We start from the raw sequence: 27,257 nt of genomic DNA on the forward strand, positions 1-27,257 counted from the left end.
TTCCATTTCAATTTCAGCCAGAAGAACTAAGAGAAATCATAGAGAAAACCAGAGAAATGGAGCAAAATAATGGCCATTACTTCGATACAGCGATTGTGAATTCTGATATTGACAAAGCATATCAAGAATTGCTTCGTTTAATTAACAAACTTGATACAGAACCTCAGTGGGTTCCATCCTCTTGGCTGCGATGAAAACAGAGCCACGCCAATGAAGAAAGGGTTTTGCCAATTGCATCCTTTTCATCCTTACTAATTTGTTTAATCCTCAAATCCAACTATGTTGCTGTGATTGTAGAATGTCTGGCTTTCTCTACTTCTAATTAGACACAGTGTGAACAAGCCACATTTTAATTATTTAAAAAGGTTTTTCTAACAGCTTCTTTTTGTCTAGACTAGAGTTTTGGTCTTCAAGCAAGTATATTTATACAGTCCATGATCATTACTAATATAGGTTACTTTACACTGGTAACTTAATGATCTAATGAAAATATTGTAGCTCTCAAAAATACCTTTAGGAAACATTGGATGGATGAAATAATCAAGAAGAAAAAGGAACTAATCTGCACATTTTCTTCTTCATAGTATAAAGGGGCCACTAATATGGAGTTGTCCTTAGGCTTGAATTTTTTTAAATTTTAAATTTAATTTTAATTTTTTAAATTAAACATTCCTTTATCCAATAGCACTGTAATTTTTTTAAAATATGTATAATGTAAATAATTAAACATTTTTTTGTCTTTAGATACTTTGTAAATCAGATTGATAGCTTATTAAATGAGATTCCACTAAAGGTGAATTCTATGTATAAGTCAATATTCGAGATGTGATATTTTTATGGATTTTCCCCCTTTTGTCTACATCACTTGATTGGAAGCCACTGGTATCCCAAAGAACTATGGAGCATTTTAGAAGGGAAGCTATATTTTTATGACAATTCTTATATGGATTTTTTACAAGGCTTTGCTTCCTTACAATGTAAAATTGTTTTCATAAACAAACAAATGAAAACTAGAGTTGGGAATAGTGAATATTAGCATATATTCTTGTATTTTTATATGTAGGTACAAGACATCTCATGGCTGTTGGAATTAGTATTAAGTAATCGGGTTATAGCCCTGGAACAGTAACATAATATGGATGTTAGGAACTTGTCTTATTCTCTTTTCTAGAAATCCCTACTGAAAAGGTCCATTGGGTAAATATTGGCGGCTTCTCCAGTAATAGCTGTTTTGGAAATAGATTAGTTTTGTTACTTTATTGTTCATGGCACCCTTGAATGTGAATATTAATAAATGTTTTTCTCAACCATAGCTTTTATTTTTATATACTGTCTTACACTGGAATTACTTCAATGTGTAGTTGAATAAGTGAAGTATTAGCTATTTCTTTATGTTATTTCATTTCCCCCCTCATAATATATGAAATAGAAAAGAACTCAGCAAGAATAATACTTTTTTATTCATTGTTGAACATGCTTTATGGCATGTAGCAACTGTTTGGAAAAACTAGCTTAAGAACTGAAATTGTTCAGTATTATAAGCATCCCTCAGCAAGCAAGAAAAGAGGAAAAAATAAAAAATGGAAATATAAAACAGTTCCCTCCCATTCAAATTCTGTTATTCTTATATTTATAAACTGATGGTAAAATAATCACCTAGTAATGTGCCTCATCCAGTAAAGCCTTTGGAATAATTCCTGAGACATAAATATGCATCTTGAACATTTAAAGCATAATTAAGTTTGTAGACCAGGCATACAACTTTGAACATGTATGTCCTGTTCTTCATAATTATTGTTGCAAAATGACCATATTTCAATTACTCTACGCTAATCTTGGAAAAATTTAACAAGGATAGTCTTGGATAGGAAATAATCAGAAAAAGATTAAACTGAGAAGTTGAAAAAGGCAGGGAAACATTTTAGTTTTTGTTTCTAAGAATATTTCAAGCAAAGGTCTATGAAATCACCCAGAATCAAGCACAATTTAAAACAAAGTATTAGGATGAAATGATTGCATTGTGGATAGTAAAATCTGTATTTGTTTTTTTTTTGCAATAGGTGTAACATTTACATGTATGTAGAATACCAACCTACAACTTTTTTCACTATCATACTTGAATTCTGGTATAATCCAGGAGCAATGAATTCTGCTATAATTCTGGAGCAATAGATAAATTAATTATATTGATGTGACACAGCAGTGAGTGTATTACATATTAAGATGCACAAAACAATCCCTTTGTTACGTTTTTGTTGCCCTTTTAATATCTAAGAATCTAGAGTTTGCTGAACAGAGAAATTACTAAATATTAGATGGGTTTTAAAAGACTACAGAAAATATTTACGGCAGTTAAACAGATGCAACAAAGCCAAATAATGGTATTAAGATTGTTAAAATTGTATTTTATAGATCAGTTGTAGTAACAAATTTATTCCTTTATTCTGCTGCTGAAAGCATGCATTTTGAAGTCTTTCAAAATGCATGATGATTAGAAAAAAATAGAGACATTGATTACTATTTAAGTGTTTTGCTATATGCTGAATGAGTGTACTGGATTTTTCTTGGCTATTGAAACAGGAACATTTTTAATCAAGTAAACATTATTTCATTGGCATGAATGTAACCATGTCTAATAAGGACAATAAGAGGCTTGTAAGGTAACTGTGACAATGCACCAATGCTGTAAACTGTATGCTAATGTAAACATGTATATTTCCTGACTTCAAGTAAATGTTAACTGTTAATATATTTTTATTTTAGTGGCTTATTACAAAATATTGTAATAAAGATGAGTGTATGGAATGAATTATAAAAACTGCAATGCAGTCTGTTGTGATAAATATCACCAGCATTGTTCCAAATATTCTTATACCAGCTTGGTGCTTCCAGATATATTTGGGGCTACAGGTCCCAGAATTCCTGGGCAGCATAGCCAAGATAAAGAATTCTGGAATTGCAGTCATAAGAGATATGGGAAGTACTAGATCGGTGAAGGCTGATTATGGGAAGTTTTGCTATTCGGACTCTGCATGCTTTGGTGACTCCAAATTCCCTTTTGTGAACATAACATCCCTGTTTTATTAAAGTGTTTCAGGTTTTTCTGGCAAACCTGAAAAAAAGATTGGCCACTACTTAAAGGAATCTGCTTATTAAAAATTAGTGAAATTCTTAAAGCAGTTACCTTTTATTCAGGCTCCTATAGAAGCTGGATAAAGCTCAGGTTGTTTTAAGAGAGAATAGGGAAGTGTTGTATTCATACAGGCCTCAAGCACTTTAAAGTGCAGTTACTGTACCCCTCTCAGCTATCATTGAATTTAACCATGTACAAAATTATTTCCACTGACATTATCCAGACTTGTTCCAAGGAGTCCCCAAACTCTGGAGTGCCCACGGAGTTACCAGTTGTGGAAGAATGTGTTCTACCAATGGTATCTCTTCAGCTGGCAGATGAAATTGGATATCATCTATTGCAGAGATGTAATGGCATTTCCTATAGCCACAATGTACTATGGAGACAAAAGCCACCTGATTTTTATACTTGCTTGAAGTTCTTTCACTATTCAAGTGCATCAGTCCAATTTACTTTTTTCTAATGATTCAATAGGAAACTATCTTGGCACAAGTCATTATCTGTGAGAGTACAATTCAGATCCATCAGATAAGCAAACTGGGGCATGATAACCAATATTCTCTATGCATTGTCCGCCCTCCACCTTTGCAGAAAAAGGTAAGTTAGTAGAGATTACTAACTACACAGGTGATTCTCAATGGTAATTTCTTCCATATGTTATGTTTGCCCAAAAGTATTTAAATAAAAACTCTTAATCCTTGAGTAAGTTTGAGAATATTTTCAACCTGATTTAACAGCTCAAATGCAGCTTGTAACAACCTTATGACAAGTAAGGTACGGACTAAACAAATGAAACTTGAATATTGTGTGTTAAATTGTGAAGGTTTTTCACTGTCCTCTGAGAAAGAATTAGCAAATCTTGCACCATTTATTTGCTTACCAAAAATAAAGTTCACTTCTTTCTTACTTTGCATTGAGTTATGTTTTGCATACATGAGAGCCTTATGCAAATTTGTAAATTTGCCTTTAGAGGGAAGGGGAACAGCAAGAGTTCACATTTCTATTTGTCCCATGCAATTATTTATTTTCAATCAAGAAATTCTTGTTTCTTAAACTCTTAAATGTTTGTTACCCTTCTTGCATTTTCCTCCATTGCTTCTCTTCTGATATATATTTCACAGACTGGTTACTAGTATGTATCCAAAAATAAAGCAGAAGCAGAAGATCTATAAAGACAGGATTTTCCACTAGTCAGTCTGATATCAGCATACATACAAATACTCTTCCCCAATTGGGACTTCAGCTAAATAGGAAATCATGACTGTGCTTTCCACTGGAAAGAAACCAGACTACTCAGTTTCACAAATTCAAATTTCGTTTAACTAATTACCCCTTCCTCCCTTTGGAATGCCCCAATACCTGCTTACTTGCACTCATCAAAAGCAAATGCAATTATGCTGCAGCCTGCCACAGGCATCTAGCTGACATTATCTTGAAATTTCTTTCTCTCCAATCTCGATAGGGAAGGGACTCAAGGAAAAAGAGATTGTCTACTAAATTAACTTTTTTTTCTTCCCATCTCCCTTGTATAATAGATTGGAGATAAAGGGATTTCAAGATAGAATTGTAACAGGCCGCCAATGCAATCACATTGCTTTCAATGCGTATAAGAGCAAACAAATTACTTTTTGGTAATCCATTTTTATCCAATTAATCTGTTCTGCACTGTACTGACTAGTGACGATCACTTAGTCTTTCAATTAAATGGGGTGATACTGTTTGAACTGTTAAGTCAAGAGCTACATGATACCAAAGAAGACAACTAGCACCCGATGCAGACTGAAGCAGCCATTGGTTTCTGGCTGATGAATGAGGGATAGCAATGGTAAACCACCCAAGAGACTTTTAGGACCACACTCTTGAGAATCACTCACTCAAAGGAAGTTTGACAAACACCTATAAGCTTCATTTAGCCATATTTCTTTATTGATTTTACAGTACAATCAATTGATATACAATTTAAAATGAATGTTTCTTCTTTAGTGAAAAAAATAATTCCAAGTTAAGAATTTCTGAAATGCTCACTAGTCTCTATCTATGACCATGAATAAAAAATATTACAAGAATTTGGCAGTACACAGGGAAACTATACCAAAGGAATGAAGACAGATAGGAAATGGAAATGGATCCTGCTTCATGCAAGTAGTTAATTAAACAGCGATTTTCCACAACAAGAACATTCCTTGAATAGGTCTGGAGTGGAATATTCAAGCTAATACATCAAAGAAAGAACTTCATAAATAAGGTCCACAGATTAGCACGGCTTTTAGATTTCAGTCACAACTTTATATCCATAGCTATTCAAAGAGAAGATCCTCATCTTTTTCTTCTACAAGCAAATTAGCAGGTTCTTGCGCTCCAGCTCCAACAGCCTTCCGTGATTCTTGCAATTTTTCATTCTTCTCTTTCAGTATCTTTTTCTTTTCTTGGATCTTCTTTAACCTGGGAGGCATATGAGATCAACTTTAGTGATTTTGTTATTCATCCTTTTAGAATGGAAATGTAAGAAAATTACAATATTACCCAAAGTCCCCTCCCTCCCCATTTACAGAAAGGATGGGAAAAATAACTTAAAAGTTATTTTCAACTGGAATGTGGATTCTTATTTATTGTAATGGCCAGGAATACATTGAAGGAGGAGGAAAGGAGGCTATCAAGGTACACAAGAATCTAATCTTGGGTTATTTCGCTTGGATTACATGTAAATATCATTCACATTATCCACCTTAGAAACAATGAAGGTATCCCTTAGTTAATCTGGCTTAGTCTGTTCCAAACAAAGCTTTGAATTACATAGTCTGCTTTACCTACGCAAAATTAACTGAGTAGGAATGACCAACTTTCTCAAAGGCAAACTGTTTTCAATGATTAACTAACTCAAAAGACAGCTTTCAAAAAAAAATACTATAGAAGCCATCACAGTACTGAGATATGCCATAAATAGTTTGCAATAATAATTTTTGCATTGTAATATCCAACTACTTAAAAATCACCCTATATACCATCCAAAGTGTCCACTAAAATCAGTTGGAAAGGCTGTGCTCAGATTTTGGTTCACAATGTGGTTAGGAGTAGGGTCCTCTCATTAATGGCACCCCAATCATGGACCTTGTAATCCCTTACATGTGTCACAAAAAGGAGTTGTCTTTAAAATCTAGTCTCCTGGATTAGATTTTAAGGTCAAAGTTGCTGGTCCTCTAGCAATTCTCAAGGACACCTAGTACATGTAGCAACTTCATGACCACAAAGCCTTGCTTTGAAACTAACCACCTCACAAAACACCCTTCAGTCTCCCAGCAAGTGTTAAGGTAGACACTATGGTGTAGTGTCTTAAGATATTGGATAAGGAACAAGGAGATCCAGGTTCAAATCCACCTCAACCATCACAGCTCAGTTAGTAACTTTGACCATGTTGCTTTCACTCCAAGGTTAATTGTTGCCAAAATTGGAGGGTAAAGATGATAAACTCTGGCTTCTACAGGATTTTTAATGCAGGCATTTTTGATGATCTGCACTTTGTATCAGAAATCCAAAAATATTCCTAGATTCAAAATACTCAATATCTAACTTGCTGACTCACCTGTAAAACTCCTCTCGTTCTCGCTCATCCAACTCGGTTATGATGTAAGACAGTGTACGTTCAATTCTAGGAATAATCACTGCATAAAAGATAGTTGTTACTATCACACACAATTTTAAAAGAAGAGCTTGTGCTATGTGGGATATGAAAGCTTATACAAATAGTCTTCAATTTACGATCAATCCCTTAACAGTTCAAAGTTATGGCAGATTTCAAAACAGCTACTAATGACCCGTCTTTGAAATTACAGCTGCTGCCTCCCTTGGTCACTGCATTTCAGGCACATGGCTCACATTCACAGCCAGTTTGCAGTAAACCATAGTGACGGTATTTTGGCAGTTTCCAGCAAACAATACCCATTTGGAAGAATAAATTTGCTTAACGATCACATGATTTGCTATAGAGCATGTTATTCACTTAATAACTATAATCATGGTGTAAAAACAGTTGTAGAATTAAGTCCAGTAACAACTACAACTTAAGACTGAAAAGGTTCCTTTGTGATCATAAGCTGAGGACTATCTGTACGTAAATTCCTTCTTTTCCTGGGCGCTGCTCTAGAGAGTCCAAGCATGGGTTAAATACAGCCAATCTGCCCAGGACTGAATTGAAACTTTAAGCCATGCCTTTGGTGTCGATTAGACTTCAGATTTTCAGCTGAGTCCAGTGGACGCGCTTCCAGTTTCTCTTCATTCCTAATTGGCTGCTTGGACTCTCTAATTTTCTATTTACTTCAAAAAGATTCTATTCTACTTCCTGATTATTGGAGCAGGCTTGGTGAGTCTCCCTTGAATTTAATTCCCTGGTTCTCACCAATTTCAGCCCCTCTGGTGTCCTGGGTTCGCTGGGGCACCGTGAGGCTGCAGGCAGCTGTTGGGAAAGGCGCATAGGTCGGAGTGCCGATGCCAGCGCAATCGCAGTGATCCCGCTGCTGAGCCCTCCGTTGCTGTTGACCGTGCTTCTGAGTGAACCGGATGTTGGCACGGAGCCTGAGAGCTCTCCGGTGTTGGCGGGTGGCCATTTTAGATGGGTCCCATGTGGTGGTGGCCATTTTGAGAAGGTAAAAGTTCCAGCCACCATTTTGTTGACCTACTTTTGCCGTGAAAAGCAGCTGCAGCAGCCTGATTGCCTGTCTCTTGCAGGTCGCCGCTAGAAGCCTCCTGTCTGGACTTCTGGCAGGTTTACCTACTCACAGCTGCTCCATCACAGCTGAGGGCAGCAGCGGAGGTTGGTGGCCCACATGGTCGTGCCCCACATTAATTAACGTGCGTGAGTGCTGGGAGCTTGGAGCTCGCACCATTCTCCTTCACAATCAAAGGACTGTTGAGCTTCACTTGCCCTTGCCTTCAGTGCCTCTGCACCAGAGTGCTAAGGCTGTTTGTCTGAGGTGGTGAGTGGGGGAAAGTTTCCTTTCAGGCCTTACATCCCCACATTTAATCATGGCAGACAGGGCCCTTGAGGAACAGCAGGTTGGTCCTTCCACCAGCAGGGCCTGTACCAGACAGGCTGGCAAGGCAGCCAGGGAGGCCTTCAGAGCAAGCAAGCCTTACTCTAGGCAAGGGACTAAGCAGCGTTCGGGCCTAGACAGAGATGCCATTTTTCTAGGGGTCATCTACAGGCCCAGACAGGCAGGCCTGCTTCCCCTGGGGATCACTCGCTCAGGGTTCAACCTGGTCAGGATCTTCCAATGTTAGAGAGTGAGAATGAAGGCCAGGAATTCTCCTCTGGTGATTCCATTGCAATGGCAGGCTCCCCTGGGCCTTCTTTGGCCGATCGAGCAGACCTTTTTGCATGTCAGTCTGATCTGGAGGAGAAGCCAGTCACAGTGGGGACATTAAAACTCTGATACTATGAAACATATCAGGGAACAATGCCTGTCTAATGATTCAGGGAGTGAGTAGATACCAATTGTGCAACCAGCACAGAAATGACCCACAGCTTTCCATATCATCACGTTTTACTTACCATGTTCAATAGCATTCACACGCCTGTTTGTTATCTTGATTGCTTCATCCAGAGTAACAAATGATGTCTATAAAAGCAAATGAGATGGAGTGGAAAATAAGATATTATCATGATTAACAGTGATAGATTGGCTTTCATAAATTTAGCTCCAGACAAACCAAAGGTATGTTCCTAAAAACTGGTACAATACCAACATAGTCACTCGCCTGGCATTTCACATATAAAGAGGAAAATGATTCTGTATACTTGGGTCCCGTTTGTTTAAATTCATAGGCACATTTCTTTAAATGAAGGGACAGGTATCAAATGACCTCATACACAGTCTCTCCTTTCCCAAATGTCATTACCAATGATATCTAAATGGTGCAGAAGTGTGTTCTTAGAACGTTTGCCCACTCCAATCTTCCAATCCCTACGGCCCTTCAACCAGAATGACCAGGGAGTCAGATCATGAGAAATGTAGTTTAAAACATCAAAAAGGAAAATAGTTTGCCTACTCGTCTGTAGTTCAAAACTTTACAAAGGCTTGGAGAAGAGATTATGCCATGTGGAACTCTACTCAAATATGCAAAATAATGGCCTATAGAGTGCTCTTAACAGATCTCAGGAAGAGTCTATGCATCCACAAAATAGATAAAGTTACAGGCTTGTTTCAAAGACAAGACAATATAGCAGGAAACCAGATACAACAGATTTGTAATTTGTGCAATGAACTATGCCTGGGCCAGAGGAAACTCTGGTGGAGGTCCGTAGCAGTTTTGATGCGCAAATCGGTCATCTGACCTCGTTATAGGGACAACAGACTAATCAAAGTTGTTCCCTTCGAATTTCCCTCAGGATAACTGGTGCTCACAGGAGGCTGCAGACAAAAGCTTGGGGATACAGTGAAAATGAGGGCCGGCATGCCAGCCAAGGTGGGATCCCATCCCGTTGGAGAGGTGGAGTGTGAGCACGCATACTAGGACCTGAAAGATGATGAACTATGTGCAATGGTCAGATAGGCAGTTTGAAAATCAAGCCTAAATGTTGCAATCTGTTTTTCTCATATAAATTAAAGCCTTTACTATTACCAGCACCAATGAAACCAGCACCATTAAAACATTGCCATTTTAGCTTGGATATTGCATGTGGCTTCTTGTGTCATTTAACTTGGAAAGAACTGCTGTTAGATATACTTGAAAATACAGTATTAAATAAGACCCTAATGAAAATAGTTGGCAGTTCAGATCATCCCTTGAATGATCATCCACCAAGTGAAGATTTCAAATGTCTTTTTGACAGCATTCTGTCTCCACCTACCTGAAGGGAAGCTAGTTCTACAAGGAGTTCTACTGCTTTGGCATAGTTCCTTTTCAGCTTGGCCAGCTGTTCACCGCCTCTGGCTAAACCAGTCAACTCATAACCTAAATAATACATTTAGATGATTAGCTAATTCATTAAAGTTTCAATAAACTTTTAAGCCAAAAGAAGACATTACAGAAAGAGATTAATTATATGGAGGGAAAGTGTCAACTGACTCATTTTTCTTGCTAGCAATAATATAAGAATAAATTTAATAAGCCATTCTTACTAAATAATTTTCACTAAAATCTAATAAATTTAGAATTTAGTAAGCAAGTTGCATAAAAGCTATTTTAATTAAATAAATGAAATATAAACAAATAAAGTTTAATACTGACTTTTCTGGGAAATTACCAACATTTGGGATTATAACTAAAAAGTATCAGATGCTTCAAGAGATGATCAGAAAGTCTCAAATATCTCTTATTTCCTTTCACTTGTTTACCTTCCTCCAGAACTTAAAATCTCCTTGGTTATGTAAAAACTAAATAAACATTTTTTTCTTACAAATAAATTTTAAAACCTGGGATTATTGTTATTTAGTAAGATATGTCATAAGAATCAAAAATTTTAGTAGAGTTTATTGATAACACACCAATTTAAAAAAATACAAACTTACTATCTCCTCCTTCTTGGTAATGCTCAAAAACTGGCAAAGTCACACCTGTAAAAAGCCATACAACAACAGATTGTAAAAAGTACACTTTTTCCCAACTTCCATTCCAGTCATCATCCAGTTCTCTCCAGTGATTCCAAACTGAATTCTATAGGAGACATAATTGGTTGGCCCAGTGATGGCCCGCAGTGAGCATTTAGCCAGTGTTTCTCAACCTCGGCAAGTTTAACATATGTGGACTTCAACTCTCAGAATTCCAAACCAGCATTTTAAATTGTGCTTAAAATAATAGGACAGCTTGATCTAAGACACTGTTTCTTAGCCTCAGCACTCTGAAAATGTGCGCACTTCAACTCCAGTCCTGATTGGAGAATTCTGGGTCTTGAAGTCCACAAACCTTCAAGGCACCAAGACTGAGAAACAGTCTTCTATATGACTCACCTGCTACATTGTCTCTTTTAGCTCTGATCTTGACTTGAGCTTTGTTCACATTCTGAATCACAGTAGTACTACAGGGGGGAAAAAGAAATTTTAATTTGCATAGCTACACAACAGATTTCCCTAAAGGTGCATTAAAATTATTTGCCAAAAGATTTTTACCATATTGTATCAGTTTTAACTAACTAATGTAGAACTTTAAAAACAGAGAACTTAATGCTAGCATGTCTGACAAAAATGCATGTCTTATTACTCAATGATTATTTCTTACTGATAAAACTAATTCACATAAAATCTAGAAAAGAGCCAAAATAGCAAGTGTAGTTTTTTCAGATATTAAAAATCAAATTGATGGTGAAAACTGCAGAAATGTTTAAGGCTTATGTGGTATTTTTTATAACAAAAATGACAGAATGATCTAACCTGAAAAATCAACACAGTTCCGTTTATAAAGTGGATTTCTATAACTTTTTTTCATGGTAATATAGGCAAACTTAATTTTCAAGATGGTGACCACAACAAACCATGACTGTCAGTTCATCATGTTTGCTGAATGTGTTTTAAAGTATGGATGAACAACATAAAGCTCTTAACCACAGACCATGAAAGTCCTGCTAATGTTCCTTCGGTGTAGCAGGAAACAGAACACTATTTCCAATCACCATTAATAGCCAGGAATCAAATAACTGAACCTTGACATCAATTATTTCCTGCTGTTAATAGGCAATCTGCAGTAGTACAGTGGAAGCTGGGAAGAGGTGAGAAAATATGGTGTATATATAAGCTTAAGCAGCATTTGTGTATGAATGTTTGAATATATAAACATGTTGCATGTAGGAAATCTGAATCATAATAGGGAAAACTCTGCAGCCCACAAGTAAACGCTGCCTGCCTTGTTGGAAAATAGCCACAATTCTGCTAGCCAATAATTTTCACAAATTCAAACTCCTCACTGTTTTTGTTTTGCCCTGTTTTTCTTAAATCCTATTCTGAAATAATTCTTCTTACGAGTGTACTTATTTCATTCTTTCTTAAAGCATCTGCTACAGAATGTTCTACTCCCTCATAATTCCATTTACAAACGCCAAAGTTCACCGATTCATTTTTCAAGATAGGGCTGGCACCCCAAAAGTGCTTTTTCAAGAGGCAATTGGACTTTCTCTTTTTTCTTTGAAGATGTTTCTTTTTCTGGTTTACCTGGGAAGCAAAACGTCTTCAACCCTCGCCCCCGCCCCCAGAAAGTCCAGTTGCCCCTTGAAAAAGGACCTTTGGGACAACCATGAGCTGGATGGCATAGGCATATATAGGCATAGGGCTGGCATCTCACATGGACTTCCTTCACCCAAGTTTATTAGTTTCACCTAAAATCTCCAGCTGTGAATTTTGCTTCAGCAAGGGAAAAAGCAGCTTCTCTCATCACTTCACCCATCAACATCTTAGTCTGCAAACATAACAGAAAAGAAGAGCTTGTGAACTCAACATAAAAAGTACAATGATAAATGTTAGCAAGAACAAAAATAGTTTAATAATATTAAGCTTAAGAATAAAGCAAAGCAAAATTCCTTACCTCAATAATTTTCTTCAAAATCTGTCGGAATCGTAAAGTCAATGCATCCGATTTTTTTTTCAAGAGGTTGCGACCAGTCTGGGCTCCTTTCAAACGGGCTTTCATTATAGTCTGAGCCCTATCGAAATCAGAAAAAGTGAGACTTTTTATTCTATCACTTGAGATGGATGCCTCTGAAAATAAACCACAATATTCTGTAGCACATAGAAACTGAGAGTGCGTTTAGAACGCAGGCCTGGGGCAGCATCCTTTGCTTAAAATAAATACGCTATTAAGTATACCTGGGTAAGCAAGCATGGAATTGCAGTCTTAATTACAATCCCAAAATATTTACAAGGGAATAAACTCCAAATTAGCAATGAAGGAAAATTCTTTTGTAAGGAGATTATAGAAAAGTTAGAAGTGCTGACAGGAGAATTTTCAGAATAGGAATGATCTTTCCATCATATGAATAAATTTCTCAACAAAGACATATTTGGCATTATTTCTTTACTATCATTCAGAGCAAGACAAATAAGATCTAAATCATTAATAATTCAGGAGACTAAGAATGGCAATATAACACATGGTGAAATTTGTTCTTGGAAATTAGTATATAATAAGTCACATGCAATGTCTGGGCTTCCACACTTCCCCAATCACCTAGAGGTTAGACACTACTGGTTTTCCACATGCTTCAAGTTTCCAATGAATTCAAAATATCACTAGTTTACTAATTGTCTGTACCCAAATCTACTGAAGAAAAATAATTAGTACCCTAACAGTAAACTATAATTGGGGTGGGTATAAGTACTGTCCAAGGAGAATTAATGTAGTTTCTTTTAAGAGTTTTAATAAGTTGAAAGCAAGTTCAAGAACAGAAGTGTACCTTTTAAAAGAAGGCAAAATAGAGATTTCATATTCTTGTACCAGCTAGTTTTTACCACTGCCTACTTAGCAGACTGATATACGTACTAGCTAGAACAAGATTTTGTGTGTGATTTTTCAACATCATTCTGTTTGCTGTCAACAGTGTCTTCCACTAGTCTATTCTATAAATGTACTGTAAGTATGGCTGATCTATGCAAGATTTATGCCAATAGGAATATTTACTTATGGACATGTCTCAGAACTGTTCATATACGTTTAATTGTCTTCCTCACAGCAAAATGTTTTTATAATCCATATCTCTCTCAATTATGGAGTTGGGCAGTGAAGAAGTAAATAATAATGACATTTTCTACTGGACCTTACATTTTTTAAAAGGAGAAAGATATTTCTTTCTCTAAATAATAAAATATTACTGAAAACTTAAAAGTTTACTAAACAGATACTTAACACAGCACATATGAATTAAAAATCTTGAAAGATCAAAACTTCCATTAATAAATAGATATGACTCTATTACCGGTATAGGCACAAGATTATAACTAATAGAAATATTGTAAGATTACCTACATATCTGATTCTGAGTAATATAATTTGGTGGACAGTATAATGCAAAAATATAAAATTAGTAGAATTGTTTTCTAAAACACGACAGAATTGGACTACATGAAATCCCCTCAAAGTAGCTGTCAAATCTTTTTTACATACATTAGATTACATGCAATCTGTAAACATAATCTGTGAATTTTATTTTAAAATACACTGGTGGAATAACCATTACTTTGAAATGATGATGAAGGCAGACACAACTATATAGTATTAGGTGTTTTTTTAAAAACTTCAGAATTACTATCATCCTTCTTATTATTATGAACATTTTAGAGTACTACTTTTGAGATTTTTCTCTCCCATGCCAACCCTTTCTGGCAAGGTCATACTTTATTCCTATATTCCACACATTAGAAAGGAAGCAAAGCTGAATTCAGTCCTTTCAACAAATGCCCTTGCCCTGAAAATGTTCACATTCAATGACAACAATCCTGTTCCATACAAAGTCATTTTCACGACCATACAACAAGGCATTTATTTTTATGACAACACGATGTATGTATTTTTCACTTCTTCGTTTTCTTTAACCTGTTTATTCTGTTTTGCTCCTAACTGAGGGGGGGGGGGCGGAGAAGTGTCGAGGAGGAGAATGAGAAATATTCTTCTTCCAAGGACTCACTGAAGATCAACATTTACTCTCTTTCTGCAGATTTTGAATGGAGGCTGAAAGATCGTCCCCCAGCTTCCAATATTTTATTTATTTAGTTAGTTTGTCACTCATGTACAAGATAACAGGAATAAGAATAAACATGAACACAGGAAATGGGTACAAATAAATGGGGACAGTAGGACAGGGACTTTAGGCACACTGATGCGCTTATGCATACCCCTATAAAGGTATGATGATGATGATGATGATGGTGATGATGATGATGATAGCAGCTATGCTGAAATGTTGATGCAGGACAAAAATGTCTTATTATTCACCTATACACATCCCAAAGCCACTTTTATTTTAGTTCAGCCTTAAATAGTCCAAACGAATTGCCACACCGGGCCGGTTTTTGTAACCAAAGCACAGCGAACCCAGCCATCTCTTCCTGCAAATTCCCTTCCCCTCGACCGGCAGGCAGAAAACAGAGCAGCTTCCCCCCCCCCCCCCCCCCCCACACACACACACTAGGAGAAAGAGATTTCAAGGGGGGCGGGGGGATTCGTGAATTCAGACTGAGCTCAGGAATTAAGAATAAAAACTCGCTGCCCTGCGACAACCGCCCCCCCCCCCGCCGCTCATCCATCCTCGTCCACGGGACCGGGCAGAAGAAGAGGAAGGCAACTCACATCCGCGAAGGGAAGATTTCGATCCTGTCCTTGCCCGACATCTTGCCAAGATTGAGCGACGGACCGAGCCCACCGGGAAAGTACTTCCTTCTCCCTCTCGGCTCACCAGCCCGATCACGTGACTCCCGCTGCTTACCAAGGGCACCAAGCCCTCCAACTCGGCTTCCCGCGGTTAGCCCCGCCCCTTTTCTCCCCGCGTCCTTGCGCGCGACGCGACGCAGCGTGTCGTTGACGTCAAAAACATAGAGCTAAAAAAAGTCAAGAACTTATAAGGCAGGCGAGAATAAGGCGGTGGGTCTCAGCGACCCCTTAATTGGGATTTCAGGAAGTAAAAGAGGGAAACAAAAAGCCTTCTGATTCTAGTGCAGAAAAGACATTGCGGACTGCTTGGAAGAAGATCAGAGTTCTTCCTCCTTCTTAAACCCTGAATGACTATGAGAAGAATCTATCAAGTGGCAAACTTGAAAGTAGTCGTGGATCTGGAATTTGGGGGAAGTTGCTGACGTTTGAATTGTTTGAATTAAAATTGCTCAACGTGGATTAATACCAAAATACTGGCAAGCTTTTTTAAAGGTAGAAACTTTTATTATAGTCTCAAAGCTTAGTAAAGTTGGTCACTTGGTGGATCTTGAGAAAGCGCGATTAACATGAGGAAACCCAACAGAATAGACCAGACCGGAAGTCGACATTACTATCCCGGAATATCCCATAGACTTCCACTTCCGCTGGTGAAAATGCTTCCTGTGGCTTCCCGAAACAGGAAGAGGCGGGTCGGCGGCTGCGCTGTGCGAGGCACGCTGAAGCTAGAGTCGGCTACGTGAGGCTGGCGAGAGTCTGGTCCGAAGAAGCGTTTGGCGCTCGGGGCTTGTAGAGCGGACAGGTAAGGCGGGGAGGGTGGGGCGGCCCTGCGACTTTCATGCCTCGTGAGGGACTTGCTTTGTTGATTCCCTCGCCCGGGCTGCGGGCAGCAAGCGGAAGGAAAGGGGTCGCTGTGTCGAAAACTCCCCCAATGTAACCGCGAGGAGCCACTTGGGCTACCCGTGAGAGGCCTGGCGGCCTTAAGAGCATCTCTTAACCAGCGGGATGGGCTTCTGTGGTGTCCCTTCGGGCCTTTCCCTGACCCTCGGCCTGCCCTCGAAATATGTCACAAAAGGGCTCCCTGCCCCGCAACCCCCGTGCCCCGCTGGGTCACAAACGCGCCCTTGCAGCCCGGCCGCGGAGGAAGAGAAGGGAGGGAAGGCCTGCGCGGTGGTGCCCGCAAAAAAAAGGACTCATCAGCGCCGGAGATGTAACCGCCGCAGGTGCCAATGTCGGCCCAGGGTGCAGAGAGGGATAAAGATGACTCTAAGCGCCGGTCCTCAAACTGGCATGCTTGGTACGTTTGAGCCCCTCCGGTTGGGATCTTTTGCTCGGGCTCAAGCACTTAAGGATCTTTTTTTTCTAGAGATGGTTAGGGGACTGGAGGCTAAAACATAGTGAAGGGTTACTGGAATTGGATATGTCTAGTGAAAACAAGGACTAGGGGAGACATGATAGCAGTGGTCCGACATCTCAGGGGCTGCCACAAAGAAGAGGGAGTCAAACTATTCTCCAGAGCAGCTACAGGCAGGACAAGAAGCAATGAATGGAAACTAATCAAGGAGAGAAGCAACCTAGAACTAAGGAGAAAGTTAGAACAATTAATCAGTGGAACTACTTGCCTCCAGAAGTTCTGGATGCTCCAACACTGGAAGTTTTAAATAAGAGATTGGACAACTGTTTGTCTGAAATGGTATAAGGTTTCCTGCCTGAGCAGGGGATTGGACTAGGCGGCCTCCAAGGACCTTTCCAACTCATTCTGTTATTTCTTCTCCCATTTGGTATATAAGTAACTTAATGATTTGGGCAGAACTTGATTGCCTTTCCTTAACCAGCCTGACCAGGTAAGAGATTTTAAAAAATAGGAAGGCTGCTGATACTACAGTCCATCTACCAATAATAGTTATCCAGATACAGAATAAACACACAAGTCTTCCTTTCCACTGATCACACTTACCACCAACTATAACCACCCTGTTTAATTTCTGATGAGAGTTTCTAAGGTGACATTTGGCTTAACACAGATTTTATGCAGACAGCTGACAAGTAGGGTGCACACTCCTCTTTCTGGTTTTGGAATTGAAAAGGGACTTCCAGAACTTTCTGGAGTTGTGAAGACAGCTGTTACAGTCATGAAGAGGGGTGTCAAAGTTTAAAATATTTTACTTCTGTATCTCTCTGCCTGAGTCAGTGCTAGGGTTTTTAGGACAGCATGCACATTTATGTACATGCCAGCTAGATTTCTGCATGTTAATGCAGATCTGGACATAATGGTGGGAGAGTGATTTTTATAAGGCTGTTTAGTGAGCTTATGTGTTAATCTAATTTAAAATATTTTCTATATCTATTGCAAAGATACAATCTTGGATTTCATAGCTGTAAGTTATTCTTTAATGAATAATGAAATTAATGACAAATTAAAGAAACAAGGTTTTCCTGACCATTGTTCACAACTGCTAGCCAGTCATTGTGAAGCTCTAGATATTATTCTTTACTCTGCTTTCAGTTATACTTCACTATTACTAATTGTTTTGATTATGAAACATATTTATACTTATGACTTCTGATTTATCATTGCAGGATGCCTGGATTAAGCTGTAGATTTTACCAGCATAAATTTCCTGAAGTAGAAGATGTTGTCATGGTCAATGTCAGGTCCATTGCAGAAATGGGAGCCTATGTTAGTCTTTTGGAATACAACAACATTGAGGGCATGATCTTACTCAGTGAGCTGTCCAGGAGACGAATCCGTTCTATAAATAAACTCATCCGAATTGGCAGAAATGAATGTGTTGTTGTCATAAGAGTTGATAAGGAGAAAGGTGAGTTACATAACAAATACAGCAACTTTTTCAATCCATAGGAATATACTTATGGTTTTCAAACATATTCAATGAGGAGAGAACTAAAGTTGTAGAACAGCCTACTAGAAGGGATGGTATGCAGTAATTTGGAAGAACAGATCTTTCCTGTTGCACTTAATAATTATACATAGCTTTTTAATGAGAGAAGACTTAGAAAGTTTTTTAGTTGACTTAATATATTTAAAAATATTTTTTGTTATTTTAGGTTACATTGACCTTTCAAAAAGAAGAGTGTCTCCAGAAGAGGCAATTAAATGTGAAGACAAATTCACCAAATCAAAAACTGTAAGTTTTTGTAAGAAACATTTGTTGTCCTGCTGTTGAATAATGAGATACATTTTAATTCTGCTAAAAGTTTCTGTTTGCTTGCTGTTAAAATAAAGACAAACAAAATCGAGCCATACAACTAAAATTATACAGGTAGTCCTTGACTTACAATTACAATTGAGCCTGAAATTAAGTTGCTAAGACAGTTGTTAAGTTGGTTTTGCCACATTTTACAATCTTTTCTTTTTGGCCCTAAGTGAATCTGGCTTCTCTCTTTAGGTTTGTTTGTCAGAAGGTGATCACATGACTCTAGACACTTTAATTTCATAAATACATGTTGCCAAGCATCTGAATTTTGATCACTTGACCCTGGGGATGCTACAATATAGAATTAAGACATTTCTTAGAAATTTCCTGACAGAACAATTAACCAGTGGAACAACTTGCTTCCAGAAGTTGTGGATTTTCCAACACTGGAAGTTTTTAAGAAGAGATTGGACAACTACTTGTCTGAAATAGTATAGCGTTTCCTGCCTGAGCAGGGGGTTGGACAAGAAGACATCCAAGATCTCTTCCAATTCTGTTATTCTAAATTCTAAATTATAAGTATGAAAAATGGTCATAAGTTTAGAACTATTGTAACTGGTGACTGAATGAGTAGTTATAAGTTGAGGACTACCTGTGCCATATATATTATGAACAATATATTTTCATACCACAGTGTTGGACAATATATGCTCTTGCATATATGTGCAGATGGTCCAATTAGCTATAAACATAGGAAAGTCCAGTTCAGCATTATCAGTATTCAGTGTATACTGATAAGTAGCCGATTTCCAGTATAATGTGTTAATGTGACCAAATTATGGCTGTTATCAGGAATGTAGTAATGTACAAAGAGTCTCTATAGAGAGTTCGTGTCACCTAAACATTTCTACACCACAGAGCTTTCCAATTATACTGTCAATAACTCTGGAGTGGTAGAATTTTACTTTTTTTTCTGTTTGTTCTGCAAGTGTAAATTAACTTTGGAAAATTGGATTTTTAATTTATCCATTCCACGGCAAAGAGAAGAAAAGTTGTACACCGTTTAGTAAATAAATTTATCTAGGATATATTTAACACAAAAGTGGTGCATATCTGTAGCTCGAGTGTAGGAAGCGGGTGAAGGTTCGTTCTCCAAGCTTGTGGGTTGGTTTCTGAACATTTTGTTACCAGGCTAGGTAACATCTTAAGCAGAGTTTAGGGTATGTCATTGTCAGTGTTCTTCTGTTTCTAAGGGCTTTGTGGCAAACACTGAAATCCCCTAAACTCCACTGAAGATGTTACCTATCGTAATGAAATGTTTGGAAACTAACCTTCACCCTCATATTTAACACAGTTGCCCTAGCTTTAAAAGAATTGTTTAACTTCTGATCTCTTTGGATATATCAGGTATATCCAAGATTTTAAAAACATACCATGGCAGGACACAAGGCCCTGAAAATTTTATCTGGATCAGAAAATTTGTTTGTGAGTACATTGATGAAATATTTGACATGTTAAGAAGAGGCATCTCCTCTGTGGAATTTTCAATTTTCATGGAATATTGTTATATTGTTTCATTGGATTAGGATTCATTGCATTAAATATAGCAATGCTTCTACACAGGTTTACAGCATCCTCCGCCATGTTGCTGAGGTTTTAGAATATACAAAAGATGAACAGTTGGAGAGCTTGTTTCAGAGAACTGCTTGGGTATTTGATGACAAGTACAGAAAGCCTGGATATGGCGCATATGATGCCTTCAAACTTGCTGTCTCGTAAGTAAAGATGCCTTTCTAATATTTCACTAATTTAGAAATTAGAGGATAAATTTGTGCATTGCTTACTTTTATGCATATTCCTGTACCCTTATCATTGTTACTCAACAAGTCAGGTTTTCTGCATTTTGAAGATAGGGCAGCATGCTAACCTGCTTCTATCTATAAACTACTTGTATCTTTTGCAAAGCTAATTTTCAGGATGAAGAAATGTGTTTAAATATTTGCATAGTTTGTTGTTTTGACAGTTCTCTTTTATATAATTTAGGAAATTCTGGTAAGATTTTCTTTGATTATTCTTTTTATACAGAGATCCCGCAATCCTCGATGGGCTGGATTTGACAGAAGATGAAAAGCGTGTGCTAATTGACAATATCAATAGACGTTTGACACCACAAGCAGTCAAAATTCGAGCAGGTGGGTCCCCTAAACTGCCTAGGTGAAGTCGCTGGAACATTCTATATACTAGAACAGTGATGGCGAACTTGTGGCACGTGGAGCCATTTGTCAGGGCACGCAAGGCGCTGCCCTGTCAGCGTGCTGGCCAGCTGAGTTCACCCTTTTTTAAAGCCATTTTCGCCCTCCTCAGGCTCCAGAGGCTTTATAGGAGCCTGGGGAGGGCGAAAAGAGTCTCCTCCCCGCCCTGGAGGCCCTCAGGAGGCTTCATGAGCTTCCCTATGGGCAAACCGAAAGTTCAGGAATGGACTTCCGGTTTCTCGGAGGGTCGTTTTAACTGCTCCGAAGGTCCCTGAAGCCTCCGGAGGGCTTCGGGGGGGGGGACGGGGAGGCTGTTTTCGCCCTCCCCCGATTCCTATAAAACCTCTGGAGCCTGGGGAGGGCGAAAAAAGCATGCAAAAAAATGGGTCACGCCTGTAGTGTACGCATGCGCACAGGAGGGGTGTGTGTCGCTCATTGCTTTATGGGTGCGGCACGCCCACACACAACGCCAAGGTGGCGCAGTGGTTAAATGCAGCACTGCAGGCTACTGCTAGATCAGCAGTTCAGCGGTTCAAATCTCACCGGCTCAGGGTTGACTCAGCCTTCCATCCTTCCGAGGTGGGTAAAATGAGGACCCAGATTGTTGGGGGCAATATGCTGACTCTCTGTAAACCGCTTAGAGAGGCCTGAAAGGCCTATGAAGCGGTATATAAGTCTACTGCTATTGCTATAAAGTCTACTGCTATTGCCCCCCTGTGCTCCCCCCACTTATGCATGTGAGCCAAGGAAGGTTCACCATTACTGCACTAGAATATGTCAATTGGTGAACATATTATGATATTTTAAATGCTGCTTTTTGCTTTATGGTAAATCTAAAACTATTGTTATCTGAACATGTGATTATCTTGGGCTCATTGAGGACTGGAACAGTAAGCATGACTGGGAAATGTTTGAATGGGTATAGATTAGGAAAGTGAATTTCACAGTGTTATATTTCAAACTATAACACTTTTTTGTTGAATAAGTTATCCAAACAGTTATTTAATTTTCTGAAGGAAAAGAACCAGAAATTCTCAAATAGGTTTCTGGAACATGTTTTTGAGTAGACGGGAATTGGAAAGTGTCTGAAAATGTAAGGAATCAGAGATTCAGTGGCAGGAAGATGTAAAGGTGTTCATTAGATGTTATGAAAGATGAAGCACTTAAAAGATGAAGAAGGAAATTAAGGAAAAGAGCTTGCAGAACAGTGAAATCAAATGGAGGCTAATAAAAGGACGAAGATGAAAATTTGTAAAATGGCTTAAGCCAGCTGCCTAAATGTTTAGCCCTGGCTCATACAGATCTTAATGGATAGATGAGGTATAACTGTATATACAACTAGAGAAGATTGCCCAGTTTTACACAGTATTGCCACTAAGAGTTTATCACTTAATTGAATCATCTGAATTCAGAGTATATAGATATTAGGCAATAGATTCATATTACATGAAGCTTACTAATTTACTGTTATAATTTAAAGATGTAAATTATATGATTCTGTTATCATTATTAATCAGAAATATTCCATATTTTCCTATTAGGAAAATGTGGAACATTTCTGCCAAGTAATAAGATCCAAATTATAATTTTCAGTGATTAAATTATATAACAAGTTAAATGCTTTTGTTGCAAAAATTTCCAATGGTGGTTTATGAGGTTTCTCCACCCCAAAAAAACTTGTTTTAAGCAGCTCAAATTATTTCTAACATGACAACTAATTTCTTTAAAAATAAAAATAAATGCCCATATGAAAGGTAAAGGGGAAAATTGGTTTTATTCAAATACCAAACCACTTAACAACATGTGTGTGTGTGTGTGTGTGTGTGAGAGAGAGAGAGAGAGAGAGAGAGTGTGTGTGTATGAGAGAGACAGAGAGAGACAGAGAGAATTGAATTTCTCGTGTGTCTTCTGCTTCAAACATTCCAACCTAACCATGTTGCACATTAAGTACAGTAGGACTGTAACTTTGTTGCTTGTATCCGTATGATTTATATTGATATTGATTGTTTTCTGATTGCTTATTTGTACCTTATGACTATCATTAAGCATTGTACCTTATGATTCTTGAGGAATGTATCTTGTCTTTTTATGTACACCAAGAGCATATGCACCAAAGACAAATTCCTTGTGTGTCCAATCACATTTGGCCAATAAAGAATTCTATTCTATTGTAAGTACAATTGTAACATGATTTTCCTTGGGATCATCTTAGCCTATGGCTTCTTGGTAGTTAGGAATATTTTTATTTTTCATTAGCATTAATCTTCAAAATGCAATGTTATTGAACTATATATATTTAGTTGCTAATGATTTTAATTTTTCTAAACATTTTTAACATCAAAATTTTGGCTTTTTTAGATATTGAAGTGGCCTGTTATGGTTATGAAGGTATAGATGCAGTAAAGGAAGCTCTGCGAGCTGGCCTAAGCTGTTCTACAGAGAGCATGCCAATCAAAGTAAGTGGATAACCTATGACATGGTTGTTCTGGAAAATCTTGAATATATATTAAAAAAAATATAACATTCTCCTGTGGCTTAATCGTCATACTGCTTAGTCTGTAAATGTATAGGAATTGGGTTGAGAGGAAAGGCGAGCTCTGAATTGATCCAAGAAAGCCAATTACAATCTTACAGTGGCTCGGTTGGATTAATTGTTTTACCAATGTTATAAACCATTGTATTTTGAAAGCCTAGGAAAAAAAAGATTTCCTTAAGGCAGAAAATTAAAGAGATTTACTGGAAATTAATGGTAGTTACATTCTGTTAAAACGCTACAAATGCTGAATTGGCTGAAACCTTAGGAATGTGGTTGGTTTGGTTGATTCCAATATTTTGTTGCTCTGTATGTCCACAAATAACCTCAACAATGCCATGAGTACTTATTTGGGGATTACAAATAAGTGAATTGATAAATGTAGAACCTGTAATTAATGCAGCTTGCCTGTATATTATGGAATACTTGTCATTTAAAAGTTTATTATCTTGTGATATTTCCCCAAAATACTAGAAATGGACTCCTTCAGGAAAAGAGCTGTATGACATAAATCCTGGGGTTCTTTTGGGATTTGTTCATGATGTAAAGCATCTTTTATCAGCAGCTTTGAGGAGCAGGTTAAGACTTGTGAAAGCAAGACTAATACTAGCTCATTCTTTTTTAGATAAATCTTATAGCTCCTCCTCGATATGTGATGACCACAACAACACTTGAAAGGACTGAAGGCCTTTCAGTCCTCAGCCAAGCCATGGCTGTCATTAAAGAAAAAATTGAAGAGAAAAGAGGTGTCTTTAATGTGCAAATGGATGTAAGTATTGTGTGTTCAGCTAGGCTTGGATCAGGGACACTTACAGTGAAACAAAGGCATGCTGCAGCTGTTATCTTGACATTTTGACCCCTCTCCCCCTGCAGACACCTTTGTCTATGATCCTCAGGGCTAATTGTGGGGAGGATCCAGTGGTTCTTGCAGTCTCCAAACAGGAGCAAGTACTTAATTTGTTAGAAAATGCTTCAAAGCATATGTTCCTTTTTTACTAGTGCAGAAGTGCCTCAGAAAACTAAAAAAATATTTTCCTCTCTTTCTCATATACTTCCTGCTTGCTCGGCTCCATTTTTATTGGGTCTGTTTGACCACAGTGTTGATAAGTCAGAAATCTGGAAAGACACAAGAAAGCCTTAAAGCTCTAGTCACAGTACTTTCTTTTTTTTAATAATTTTTTTAAATTTTTAATTTAAAGTTACAATTACTACCAAAATTGGGGGACAAGAGAGGGGTGGATATCAAAAAGACTGCATTGAGCTGAATTCAGGAATGTTCATTACTGGAAAATCAAAACCTCAAACTGGTGTAAAAGCTAGCACTGAACTGTTCTTCGTGGGTTTTTCATAAATTTTGTTTGAGGCCAAAACATGCATTTCCCAAAATTAACCGAACAAGAACAAAAAAAAATTATCCGACTGAAACTAAGATATATTTAATTACTTTAATATCAGTTTTATTTGTTAACTTTATATGGCTAAGAAGTTACTCCAGGTGGAATACAACTAATTAAAACAAATATCTAATGTTCTAATGAACATTCCTGAATTCAGCTCAATGCAGTCTTTTTGATATCCACCCCTCTCTTGTCCCCCAATTTTGGTAGTAATTGTAACTTTTAAGATTGTTTTCCTTAATTCAACAGTGCACTGCAGATTGTATGCTAAATAACTTTCAAGTTCATCTTTTCATATGACATTATATCTGTTCATGATGTGTATTTGTTCATTTCACCTATTTTAGACAATAAAATCTCAATAAATGTTCCAGTAGATGGCCTTCATAGTATTATATTTCTGTCCATTCTTACAGCAAGCAGGAGTATTTCCTCCTAAGGGCTTAGAATGTACAGCTCTCTCTTTTTTTCAAGGAATACACAATCTAATTGATGGAGATGGAAAGAGTTCAATGAAATCTACATTGATTAAAAAAATGAAATATACTAAACCATAAATAGGCAGCAGCTGTTTATCACTGGATGGCAGTCCCTTCCAGGGGCTATCATTGCAGTTGCAAATGAGTTTGACTGCATATAGCAGGTTGATAATTGCTGTCTTTTATATTTGGACAAGTCAACTGCATGTTTAATGAAAAGTACATGTGCTTAAACAGATGCCGAATTGCACTGAAAGATAACCATGTATTGATCACTTTGTCTTTGCAGCCCAAGGTGGTAACTGACACTGATGAGACTGAACTTGCAAGGCAGTTGGAAAGGTTGGAGCGGGAGAATGCTGAAGTGGATGGTGATGATGATGCTGAGGAGATGGAAGCAAAAACTGAAGATTAAATTTATTGGCATGGCAAAATAGATGGAAACTATGCCTTCATGCAAATAACTAAAAACACTTAGAGTCAACTGATGAGATTTCATTGTTAAAAATGCCACAGGAACAGACTTGAAATACTTTCAAGTTTTTAATGAGACCAAATTTTGAACATACAAGAAACCATCTGCTACAATATGTTGCTTGATTTTCTCATTGGGAAGGTACTTCCCACTGAAGATTAAAACCTTTCTCCCCTAAATAATCCAAGCGTACTTTGATGACTCTTCTTAATATTTTCACGTCTTATCCATTCAGATTGGCAACTGGTTCACTATGTTGTATCAGCGAGTTTCTGAGGATGAAACCAATATTCCTCCACAGACCACACTGAAGCATTCAATAAATGTATTGGATATTTACTTGGGTTTCGTTTCATTTTCATTTTAAGAAATCTGTAGTGCAAAAAGTTAAAGAGGAAAGAGTGACTTTTAGCTGTTAAAGATGGCAGTTCGCATGTCTTTAACCGATAAATCCTAATCTCTACTTAGTTTATAATCAGTTGTCATTATACAAGTAACTTTAGGGCTACTTCATGTACAACGTCAGCAAGATTAGATACTCCTTTTTAATACTCTGATGAATTAATGCACTAGTCTTCCTCTTCTTATTTTGTAGGCTTTTCTTTTACATTTTGAGTATGTGATACCTCAGAACAAAATATTTTTCCCTATTCTGCAAGGTAAACCATAATCTTCTCTCATTTATAGAACAAAGAAATACTGCATTCAGTTGCCTAAATAAGTTTATTAGGAGAGAGGTAAATTTTGTGTTGATTTTTTGCTGATATGCCACATCAAATTTCTTTTCTATATACTATCATAGTGATTATATGTGATAAAACTTTTATTAAATGTCATTACTTTTTTCCCTAAATACTGTGCTATTTATATAAGAATTATCTTTTTAGGTATGTCAAAATCAAAAGCTGGTAAAGACTTCTAAATCAACTTTTTTCTAATATTAACAACAAATGTTTTAATGGTAGCTTATAATAGTATACTTTTTTTTCTTACCACTGGGTGTCATACAACCACAACAAACTGATTTTACAAGGGTTCAAAATGTTGTCCTGAATTCATATTTAGTAAATCCTTGCTTACTAAAGTTCTTCATCTGGCCTCCTAACTCCTTATGAGAATTTCTGCACTCTTTGAGGAAAAACCAGTTCTGTCTCAAGATAAATTTTCAGTGTTACAGACAACTTTTGACGTCAACATCAACAGATGGTTTGTTACAGTCAGTTCCTCCCACTATGGGTGAATCTGTAGTCCTAAAGATAGATAGGGTAATTTGAGAACTGATTAGACCTACCTGATCTGACATCACTGTCTGAGTTTAGTTTTACATCCATACAGGTTCCTACATGTTTTCTTTCAATAGGGATGTGTTTAATATTTGAAGAGTTCTTTGTAGCAGTAAAAAAGGACATTTCAGTATTAAATAGTATATAGATTGGGTAACCTTCCTTACATCTGTAGAGTGAGAAGACAGCCATTTTCCCCAATGTC

General features: G+C 37.5%; 3 protein-coding genes across 3 annotated transcripts in view; 2 read left to right on the forward strand and 1 right to left on the reverse strand.

Moving 5' to 3' along the window:
* Window positions 1-3,160, forward strand: part of MPP5 (membrane palmitoylated protein 5) — a 52,873-nt gene extending 49,713 nt beyond the window's left edge. The window contains exon 14 of the mRNA XM_032227528.1: window positions 18-3,160. Coding sequence (XP_032083419.1) covers window positions 18-194 — 177 coding nt within the window. The 3' untranslated portion in view covers window positions 195-3,160. The remainder of the gene's footprint in view (window positions 1-17) is intronic.
* A 1,872-nt stretch (window positions 3,161-5,032) lies between these two features.
* ATP6V1D (ATPase H+ transporting V1 subunit D) lies at window positions 5,033-15,584 on the reverse strand. The gene is made up of 9 exons (XM_032227568.1): window positions 15,398-15,584; window positions 12,641-12,758; window positions 12,435-12,514; window positions 11,077-11,144; window positions 10,639-10,683; window positions 9,978-10,081; window positions 8,679-8,745; window positions 6,714-6,792; window positions 5,033-5,575 (listed from the first exon to the last, which is right to left on the reverse strand). The coding sequence occupies exons 1-9, from the start codon at window positions 15,436-15,438 to the stop codon at window positions 5,431-5,433; spliced, it is 747 nt and encodes a 248-aa protein (XP_032083459.1). The 5' UTR covers window positions 15,439-15,584; the 3' UTR covers window positions 5,033-5,430.
* Window positions 15,585-16,161: 577 nt separating this feature from the next.
* Window positions 16,162-26,108, forward strand: EIF2S1 (eukaryotic translation initiation factor 2 subunit alpha). Its single transcript, XM_032234304.1, has 8 exons — window positions 16,162-16,277; window positions 18,056-18,297; window positions 18,545-18,624; window positions 20,257-20,408; window positions 20,719-20,825; window positions 23,244-23,341; window positions 24,044-24,187; window positions 25,584-26,108. The coding sequence occupies exons 2-8, from the start codon at window positions 18,057-18,059 to the stop codon at window positions 25,707-25,709; spliced, it is 948 nt and encodes a 315-aa protein (XP_032090195.1). The 5' UTR covers window positions 16,162-16,277; window position 18,056; the 3' UTR covers window positions 25,710-26,108.
* The last annotated feature ends 1,149 nt before the right edge of the window (window positions 26,109-27,257 follow it).

The sequence above is a fragment of the Thamnophis elegans genome, chromosome 1 (genome assembly GCF_009769535.1).
Source record: "Thamnophis elegans isolate rThaEle1 chromosome 1, rThaEle1.pri, whole genome shotgun sequence".
NCBI classification, from domain to species: domain Eukaryota; kingdom Metazoa; phylum Chordata; class Lepidosauria; order Squamata; family Colubridae; genus Thamnophis; species Thamnophis elegans.